This window comes from Arachis ipaensis, chromosome B5 (genome assembly GCF_059453495.1).
Source record: "Arachis ipaensis isolate K30076 ecotype BB chromosome B5, ASM5945349v1, whole genome shotgun sequence".
Taxonomy (NCBI): Eukaryota; Viridiplantae; Streptophyta; class Magnoliopsida; order Fabales; family Fabaceae; genus Arachis; species Arachis ipaensis.
Window position 1 is genome coordinate 147,359,075 of NC_142440.1, and position 11,364 is coordinate 147,370,438.

Sequence of the window (11,364 nt, forward strand, 5' to 3'; positions counted from 1 at the left end):
GCACACAGTATGACGGTATAAAAATCTGCAACAACCAATTTTCTCTGTCTGCTCTCTACTTCCTAGAAAATTATCATACTGTTTGACAAATTGGATAAGTGATCTATTGCACGTAATAAACTTGTTAAAAAAAGCATGCATGCTCTCGCTCCTTTGTGTGCTTCTCATCCCGACCCAAAAGTGGTGATCAAGATAAATTGAAATCTATGAATGACGATCTTCAAAAGACTCTGAAAAAATCAGATGGTACCTAAATCATAACCAAAATACACTGAAAGACATACAGTTTGACACCTCTAATGCACAAGTAAAACACATAAATATCCACACACTAAAAGTAACAACATCAGTTAATCCTAATAAAGATACCATTACCTGAAAGCCACTTATTGTTCCCAACACCATACTTCATAAAGAAATTATTCTAATTCCTATCAAATGATTCTTTTGTAAAAGAGTTCCAAATAACATGATTCATCTCGTGTTCAATTTCTTTGTGTCACTTGTAGCCATTTAATTTACTTGGTATCTTCTTTATGATATGTCAAATACACCACCGATGAATTGTTATGGGCAAGCAAGCCTCAATAGCCCTTTGCATCGATGCACATTGATCGGTAAGAATGCCTTTCAGAGCATTTTATCCCATGCAACGAAGCCAACTTTCAAATAACTATTTGAATGATTGAATATTCTCGTTTTTCATCAAAGCACATCCCAGATGTGTTGACTGACCGTAGTGATTCACCCCAACAAAAGAACCAAAAACCAAATTATACCTGAATACAATGACACAGAAATAAATCATATATACACCGAAAGTATTTCAAAATACAGATAAACCAGAACAACATATTACCTATTTGTATTGTAAGTGGTATCGAATGAAATAACATCTCCAAAATATTCACAGGTAGTCCTATTTCTTGCGTCGGCCCAAAAAACAATCTTAATTGACTAATCAACCTCAAGTTTAAGCTCGAAAAAAAATTTTGATTCTTCTCTTTCATTCTTAATAAGCATTTCCCAAATTCTTTTGCATCCTCTAGTTCCGAAATATTCTGGACTTCTCTCGTGATGTAATTTCTCTCATCTTTTTCAATAAAACTTAATTTACGATAACATCCTGTTACTGCGACAAATGATTTATATGTTTTGCTTGGTTTGATTTTGGCTTTCTTGTTATTCTCTATTGTACATCATATAGACATGCTTAATTATCTGTGTTGATTAAGCATCTCTGCTTGATTTGGACAACATGAATGTAAATTATGCAACACAATTTTTGAAATGATCTAAATACCAACGTCCTTCAATATATGTATATAAATTCTTACAGGACAATTTAATCTAACTAAGGGATTCGTCTTCTCAGTTGGAAATATTTTCGATTTTCATTTTCCTCTCTGGTACATGTAACCAATTGGTTCTTAATTTCATTTTCTTTCTTATTTGTGTTCCAAATATTCGTAGAAAAACCTGCAAGTTTAGAATAATTTTTGTAGAATTTTTCAGCTTCAAGCACGTTAAAAGTCACCTAACCTTTAGAACAAACTGCTCATTAACATCACACAGAAACCGAAAATATACCAAAATCGTTTCAAAATAAACCATATTAAAATCTAGAATACACCGAAACTTTGAATGAAATAGATTCATCAAAATAATAAAATCATATTCAGAACTCGTACATTACATTCAAATTCAAACCATTAACCATGAACAACAATTTTCAGAAACAAACACAAAATTATTCAACTACAGAATCATAAACAACAAACTACATTAACTAGATTCAAATCACACCTCACCACTTGATTCAATTCAAAATAATAATACAATTCGGCCTGGTCCAATTGAAAGTCTGAACCTAAAAGTACATCGAAAGATTTTCAAAATACACTAATTTATAAATAGAAATACATCGAAACAAGAACGGAACAGATTCATCACAATAATAATTCAGATTTAGAACTGCTACATTACATTTAATTCAAACAATCAACCATGACCAGCAATTTTCAAAGACAAAAACAAAATTATTCACCTACAGAATCATAGACTACTAACGAACTACATTAACTAGAATTGAACCACACCTCAGCCACTTGATTCTATTTAATACAATAATCCACTTCGCTTTGGTTCAATTAATAGTTTGAACTTGAATCATTCATTATCTTCGACAATGAAATACCTGTTCAAACCTGATTTCACAGCTTGATTTCAAAAATTTTGATCCAAATCTTCAAATCAGATAAAAGAGCATTGAACTTGAACGAAAAGAACATAAAAAAAAAAGAAAAATGCAGAGAACGCAGAGATGGAACAGAACGTAGATACGCAGAAAATGCTGAGAAAATTTGAGAAAGGAAACGCAATCCGTATGAAAAATACAGTTATATATTCTCCCGGTGAGTCAAAATTTTTTTAGTAGTGACGAGTGGAGGTAAATTAGATCAAAACTATTTGGTTGAATTTAGTTGGTTAAATGACTTGGATATAGAAATTAATTGATAAAAAAATATTTAAAATTTTTGAAAAATTAATATTCAAAAATAATTTAAGTAAATATTTAAAATTTAAATTCAATAAAATTTTATTGTTAATGGAGTTCATACTACACTTGTTATTATAGCATTAACTAAGAAAGTAAATGATAAATATATTTTTATCTTTTTTGTTTGTAGATATTTAAACCTCTAAAAATTGAAAATTACATTTAATTTCCTTTTATTTAAAAACGTATGACAATTATATCCCTTTAATCGATTGAGTTAGGGTTAAAAAACGTAACGAAAGAAAAAGTATATGGAACCAACTCCAAATCAGCCTAGAATGGAACAATTTAATTAATTATAAATATAGTAATTAATTTTATTTATTTATGATTTAAAATATTAGTTATTAAATATTTTAACACATTTAAATTAGGAGGAGATACGTTCAGTATCATTGCAACGTGAATTACGGAAACTTATTTAATTAACTTCCGTCTCTTCATCCTCCTTCCCTCTCTAAATACCTAAAACATGATAAATTAGAAAACAGATTCAAAACCATCCAATTTACAAAGAAAAAAAAGCATCCTAATACCTAGCATAAGTACCATCCACATAGAAATTTTGAATTTACCCAGAGACATTTAACTGGTTTTTGGCTGAAACCATCTTGGCTAACATTATTGGTAACGAAAAATACTAATTTGAAAGAGAAATAAATGATGTATCTCTTCCGGTGATGATGTAGATAATTAGCAAAAAATAAAGGGATAAATAAGTCCCCTGTGGCTCAAAACGACGCCGGTGTAATCCCTCGCCTCCCCTTGGCCTTCTTTTGATTCTCATTCCCCAAACCAAAGTCGTCATCATCTTCCTCAAACGAAAAGAGTAGAAACTTACTATACCGTGTCATTGCCCCTGTTTTACTCAAATTTTTGTTCCATTGTTAACAACAAATAAATCAACAATTTTCGAGTTTTGTTTCACAATCTTAATTTAAGGAGCGGAAACGACTCCTTTTGTGGGTGTCTCAAAGTCTCAATTGTAGTTTCGAAAGTAAAATTAAAGATGAAAAGAAAACATGCAAGGTGTCGGAGGCAAAGTAAAATGCAGAAATTAAAATAAACAGGAATTAAAAAGGAGATGAAGGAAGAAACATGAACGTAAAAGAGAATAACAAGTAAAAGTAGATGAATTTTATTAATAAAAACTGGAAAAAAGCAAAGTACAAGTGTTTGAATTCAGAGGAATTACTTAAGATTCCCAATGTTACTCTGTGATGCCAAGGGGCTGAGAGCGTTTTTTGGGTTTCTAAGCGTTTTCCAAGAAGAACTGAACTGATTACAATATTTTCCTAAAGCTCTATTTATAGACTAGCCTAATATCAGCTAACAGTTACCATTTGTACACCACTTGCAGAAAATTTGAATTTCTTGTAACTGTTCCCGCACTTCTTGCTTGATGTTAATTTCAAAATTTAAATAAATAACCAACTATCAAATGATCTAATTTAATTTAAAATAGATATAAATATTATATATAGGAACATTACCAAATAACTAATTATTTCTTTTTATAATTTTCTTATAAAAATTATATTTTGTCTAACAAGATGCCCCCCAAGATTTCTCACTTGAAGATATGCAAAGATTGAAAGTGAGAAAACTTAGTTGTTTATTGACATTTTTTTTATTTTTGATATTGAGAGTCAATTGACATTTTAGACACATCCGCTTGACAGATTAAATGCCTACTAGTAATAGACTTAACATAATTTCTAAGTCTATAAATTTTTTTACATTAATAGTTGAACTGTCAATGGGGTCTATTCTTTTGTATGAAATTTTTAAGTGTGTCAAATGATATCTCTTCTAATTTCGGCACATTAAATGTGTATCAATTGACCTTTGTTTTGACCTTTAATATTTCAATTAAGAGTTTTTTTTTGACACACACTTTCATTGTTTTAATTGACACAATTTTCCTAACTTCAGAAGTAACAAAATCTTAACTTCGTGAAGTCGTTTCTTTCATATGTTAAACTCCAGGTGTCAATTAAATTTGATAAAATTTCTAATCCTATAAAATCTCCACACTAACATTCTAATAGTTTTGACTCCAAGCGCTAAGAGACTCAACAGAATTTCTAAGTCAATTAGGCTTTTGTATTTATGAAGTACATACCCAAATGTCAATGAGAGATTATTTTTGTCCAAGATCTTAAACTTGATGCATTTTTTTAAATAAAACCATTCATATCTATTTTACACATCTCAATACTTTCAGGATTAAATGCCTTGGTGTCAACTGTTAGTGGCTTGACTCCAAGATTATACATCCTGAACTCCATATGCATCTCATCATAATAACATGTACTATTATTAGCAGGAACTTCTTCCACTCCTCCATCTTCGTTCCAGAAAATCAACTTTTGATGTAGAGTGGATGGAATAGCACCCATTCCATGAATCCAATCACGTCCCAAAAGCAAGTTAAAACCAGCTTTAGAAGGAACAACAACAAATAGAGTTGGCCTATTGACAGAACCAACCTCAATTGACAGCAGAACCACACCTCTAACAGAAGAAGTCCTTCCATTAAAATTTGTTACCCCAATGCTACTTTTAATCAGCTCTTTTTCAGTCTTTCCAAGCCTTCCCATCATTCTTTCAGGCATGAGATTGACAGCAGCTCCCCCGTCAACCAAAATCTTATTGACTATCCTTCCATCAACACGAACCTTAATATGCAGTGGACGTAAGTGTTCCTTATCATTTTCAGTAGGCTTCTCAAATAATCCTCCACCACACATATTATCATCTAGCAATAAGCATTCGCTTCCAGGGAAGACATCATAACAATCATCTTCTAATGACTCTACTTTCTGGACTTGACTATACTCCTCAGGCAGTATTGACACCACAGCTATAGGTTGCTTAACACCAAATATTGCTTCTAAGCTGTCATCAAAATCAGTGTCAAAATTATCAGTAATTAAGTCTTCATCCTTTTCTCCCTTGTTTTCAACCATTACCCTCTTCTCAACAAGATTCTTCTTGACATTTTTATTGCATTTAGGGTGATTAGAAGAATTGCCTGTTTCTGCAGACTTGGCCATGGTTGGCAAAGGAGGAAAATCTACTCCGTGTCCCTTGTATGGATCCAAAAGAACATACTCAGGTATATTCTCTTTCTGCTCAAAAGTTGTAAAAGGAGAATATTTTGGAATATTTTGACAATTTTGCCAAGGAGAATAATTAGGAACCTGCTGTATGTTAGAATTATAACAAGAATAAATTGGCTTTGAGGGAATAGGCACATTTTTTGGAATATATATACTACCTCCGTCTTGTGCATGATTCATGTTCCATAACTGAGACTCATAGTACCTGGGCTTAAAAGGTCTAGGCTTTACCCATTTATTTTTTCCTCTTGTAAAAGCAGTAGGTTGATTCTACACATTTCTCACATTCTGGACCCATTTATTGTTTGAAATTTTGGTGGGAGGTACTCTTGTCTTTTGAGAAAATCCATCAAGTTTTCCACCAATCATGACCAGAGTCTTCATCTTCTGGTTGACGGGTTGTACCCCAGTGTTGTTGACGCACTTGTTCAAAGGAGTTTGACCGCCCAACTTTTGTTTTCCCTCGGCTATCTTCCGCTTTAGCTCGTTAGTTTCATTTTCTTTTTCAGCAATCTTCTTTCTCAACTCAGCCTTTTCTTTCTCTTCAACTTTGTACTTTTCAAACTCTTTTGCAGCTTCCTTGTCAAAAATAGCATTGCACTTTGGGCACATGGCAATGGTGCTGTCAGATTCTTTAATTCTCAACAAAAGATCTAACAGATCCTCACCAGGACGAGGATAAACTGGCTTCTTATCTTGCTCAAAGACTCTTAGGTCTTTATTTTCATCTTTAGCACTAACCATTGTGGTATCAACTTCTACCATGTTGATTGACAAATTGAATGACTCAACATAATTTGAGTCAGTAGCAAATGGTTCAGTGTCCACCTTCATAGTAGTTTTATCCTCAAACTTCAATCTTCCCTCCTCAATTGCTTTTTGTATCAAGTCCTTGAAACGGACGCAATTATTAGTGGTGTGTGAAAATACCTGATGAAACTTACAAAATTTCTTATTCTTTATTTCATTAGCTGAAGGCATCTTTTTTTCTTCTGGTAAAATAAGCTGTTTATCTTTTAATAAAACCTCAAAAATTTAATCTGTCTTATAAATATCAAAAGAATAAGTCTTATTTTCAACTTTAGAATAAGAAGAAACTTTTTCTTTTCCTTTAACACGCTTCAAAGATTTGCATACATAAGGAGGACCCCCACGTAATTCGGCAATATAAATCTCTTTCTCATCTGAATCACTACTATCAGAAAAATAATCAATATATGCAACCTTTTTCGAACACTTTTTGAAATTTTTTTTTTCTTTCTTAATTTGTTCTATTTGTCTTACTCTTTCAGCTAACTGGGAAAGATCTAAAGTATGTTGATTGACAAGTTTCTTCCTAACTCCAAATTCTAACCCATTAGTAGCCATTTTGACAACTTCAGATTCTGGAATCGGAGTAAAATATTTATTTCTCATGTTTCTAAACCGTGCCAAATAGGTGTCAATGGATTCTCCCTCTGCACGTTTAACAGAGAATAAATCTGTAAGACTAACTTTTAATTCACCTCGAAAAAATTGATCATGAAAATTTTTTTCTAACTGTGCCCAAGAATGAATAGAATTTGGTCTTAAGTTGGAGAACCATGTAAATGCATTTTTTGTTAAAGAAGAAGGAAAGTATCTCATCTTGAGATATTCATTAGAAGCTGCTTCCCCAATTTTAACAGTATATCGAGCAATATGTTCTACTGTAGACTCATTTTCTTCTCCAGAAAATTTTGTAAGGGATTTTCGAATTTTTCAACCCCTTGGGAGCTCTGCTTGTTGGACACATTCAGGAAAAGCAGACACAAAATATGACCTATTTAAGAAACCAACATTAAATCCCAAACGGTTTAAAACTTTTCAACATTTCTTGCTAGATTATAATGCCCCCTAAGTTGTTTTGCCTAAGTCTTTCTAACATATCATCAGCATTTTGACCATGTCTAGGCATATGAACATCATAATTAGGAATTGCTCCACCGTTCTGATTGACATTATCAAATCTTAAACCTTGGTTGTCATTTTCTTCTAAATTTACCACAGTAGCAATTCTATTAACTTGCCTATTTAATTGTTCAATTCTAGTGTTTGTGTTTTCTAAAAGAGGGTTTAAAATTGTCACCATTTGATGAGTTAACATGTTTACTAGATCATGGTGGCTTTCATCCATCTGTTGCCTAATATTTGCTAAAGATCCCACAGTTTGACTAGGTTGATTAACAGGCATTGCTCTTGACATGTCAGGAAATACAGGTCTGGAATTTTCTACCCTAGTGACGGTAGATGTAGTAGAATTAGATGCACTATTATTTCCTTCATTAACAGCATGTGAAAAATTTTGTTGTGATATGTGTGAACCTGACACCCCAGAAACATGTACATTTGACATGCCATATGGATTTTGATAAATAGGATTTTGAAAAGTTGAGTAGAGAGGCACAGGCAATCCTTGTGTCACCATGGAGGGGACATACCCCGGTGGCAAGCCATATGGCGGCCACCCCACGGTATTTATGTGAGTTGCATTTAACCCTGTATGGGCATGGCCAACACCATCATGCCTCACTGACATCAAGGTAGGCTCTGCGTTTGAAACCATAGGAGAATTTTTGGATTCATTTCCTCTAATCTCATCACTAGAAGTAGAAGAAGATGCTGCAGAAGTATTTGACATGTCAACTGACGCTGATTTCCTTGGCTCTGGACGCACGAACTTACCACTACGCAACCACATGCAAATTCAAAAACTCTTGATTTTTCTTTTGACAAACTACAATCTATTGACAATGTCCCACCGGGCGTGCCAATTTATTTTACTCAAATTTTTGTTCCATTGTTAACAACAAATAAATCAACAATTTTCGAGTTTTGTTTCACAATCTTAATTTAAGGAGCGGAAACGACTCCTTTTGTGGGTGTCTCAAAGTCTCAATTGTAGTTTCGAAAGTAAAATTAAAGATGAAAAGAAAACACGCAAGGTGCCGGAGGCAAAGTAAAATGCAGAAATTAAAATAAACAGGAAATTAAAAAGGAGATGAAGGAAGAAACATGAACGTAAAAGAGAATAACAAGTAAAAGTAGATGAATTTTATTAATAAAAACCGGAAAAAAGCAAAGTACAAGTGTTTGAATTCAAAGGAATTACTTAAGATTCCCAATATTACTCTGTGATGCCAAGGGGCTGAGAGCGTTTTTTGGGTTTCTAAGCGTTTTCCAAGAAAAACTGAACTGATTACAATATTTTCCTAAAGCTCTATTTATAGACTAGCCTAATATCAGCTAACAGTTACTATTTGTGCACCACTTGCAGAAAATTTGAATTTCTTGTAACTGTTCCCGCACTTCTTGCTTGATGTTAATTTCAAAATTTAAATAAATAACTAACTATCAAATGATCTAATTTAATTTAAAATAAATATAAATATTATATATATGAACATTACCAAATAACTAATTATTTCTTTTTATAATTTTCTTATAAAAATTATATTTTGTCTAACAGCCCCCTTTCTATTAATTAAGCACAGAAATGGTTGGTCCAATTTCACCCTCATGATTAACAATCTACTCTTCCAAAACTTCAGTTTCAGCCACACAGTTCCTCGCATCACTACTCTTCAACTCAATTCATCAGAACAAGGAATCCTCTCATTCTCAAATGCCTCGAGAAAAGAAAAGAACTTTATCCTAACGACATCATCCTTCTTATCCACAAACAATCTGGCCCTCCTAGACTGTCTCCTCAACAACTCAATCTGTTCTCTAACATTGTTGCTAAGGTCAACGGCCCTAACAGGGAAAACATCCAAAAGGGTCGAAAATTCTGAAGTGACCGGAAATAGAGTGGTTTTGAAGCAACAGCCATAACTTGCTCAATTGTGCGCAGTAATCAAGGAGAATCTGTTGGAACGATATACCAGCAAATAGAGCTCCCTCAAGTAGAGCGCGCACTCTTGAATCCCTCAGTGACTCTAATAGGAGCTGAAAAACCTCGATCTTTCGGATTAGGGAGTGAGAGTTCTTGCGCTGGAAGGGGAATCGATGATCGGAGAAGCCCGTGACGAGGTCGCCGACGACAGCGACGACGGCACCAGGAAGGCCTCTAGCGACGGTAACTTTCGACGCCGCATCGATAAGAATATAACCCCAGAATCCATCCAAAAGTTCTTTCTTTCCTAGGTTTTACAGAATTTTCAGAGAAGGATTGCAAAAGAAGACTAAACGGATTGCAAAGGTTAATCGGCGAAACATGCAATTTGCGCAAGGAAAGAAGACTTCTTCGCGCGGCGTCATTTAGAGCCACCACAGAACCTATTTCTCCTTTACTTTTTACCAACCACATCACCGTAACAAACAAATCATCTGTCTCCCCTCCAGATAAGCATTTTTCGATACATTTTTTAACTCCCAACTCATCATGCGTTTTTAAAACTGAGAGAGTTAGTAACTTTTTAATTTTTAGAGACTTAAATATTTGTAAACAAAAAAGTCAAAAAATTATTTATCTTTTACTCTAATTAAAATTAAATGTTATGGTACTTATTTTTAAATATTACTCATATTTATGGGGTAAATCACACTATTAAACTAGAGTGGAGGAGAAATTACGTGATTTAATTAAAGCCAAAATCGTAATATGAATCAACTAGAAGTGTAGTTTGAATCAGACTCCTTCGAATTATCAAGCCACATACGTGAATTCCATGACATAAATTTAATCCATGCAATTATTTTAATACACAATCATTATATTTATATGGAGCCAATGCTAAATCGAATTCAATTAGTTCGATAATAAAAAAAATGTATTTTATAAAGTTTAAAAATTTTTATTATGTGATAGGTTAGTAAAAGAGTACATTGCAAATTTTTATAATACTCATCGTAATAATGTTTAATTTCAAAATTGTTATTTAAATTTTAGTTGTACTTATTACAAAATGAATAATTACAGTAAAAAATTTTAAAAATATAAAATGAATTGACCGATTTAAAAATAGGACAATCTAATAATATTGAATGCCATTTAATTTAAAAACATAATTTAAAAAATAAATCCTTTGCATACTTACATAATTATGAATTCATGTTTGACCGAATTATTTATTTAAATGGTTTAATTTTTATCTAACCTAATATAACAAAGTATGTTTAAACCTTATTATTATTATTATTATTATTATTATTATTATTATTATTATTATTATTATTATTATTATTGTAAATAATTTTAAATTAAACATTGTTATGATGAGTATTATAAAAATTTGTAATGTACTTTTTTACTAATCTATTATTAAACCACTCTTCCACCTTAGCCCATGACAACAATAAAGACGTCTCACGCAAGGTAGAGAAAATCGAGATTTTATGTGAAATCGAAAAAATAAACAAAAAATGTAAAACGTAAAATCTTAACAAGATTTAAATGTAAAATCGTCAGACTTAGTACAAATTTCGTAAAATCGATAAACTCATTTAAAATCGTAATATCGGAAGATTTTAAGAGTTAAATCGAGATTCTAGCTACTATGGTCTCACGGCCCACAAATTCAGCCCAACAGAATACACAAATTAAATTATAATTTAGTCTTTATCTTATCTTATAGTTATCTTTATCTCTATCTTATCTTTTTCTACTTTTATCTTTCATAGGCTAATACTCTATATATACTTAGTTTTACCTTCATAGTT

At 32.3% G+C, this 11,364-nt stretch overlaps 1 protein-coding gene across 1 annotated transcript; it reads right to left on the reverse strand.

The window, feature by feature from the left end:
- Window positions 1-4,740: 4,740 nt before the first annotated feature.
- LOC148566157 (uncharacterized) lies at window positions 4,741-5,872 on the reverse strand. Its single transcript, XM_088486633.1, has 2 exons — window positions 5,844-5,872; window positions 4,741-5,461 (listed from the first exon to the last, which is right to left on the reverse strand). Exons 1-2 carry the CDS (start codon window positions 5,870-5,872, stop codon window positions 4,741-4,743), a joined length of 750 nt encoding a protein of 249 aa, XP_088342759.1.
- Between the last annotated feature and the right edge of the window lie 5,492 nt (window positions 5,873-11,364).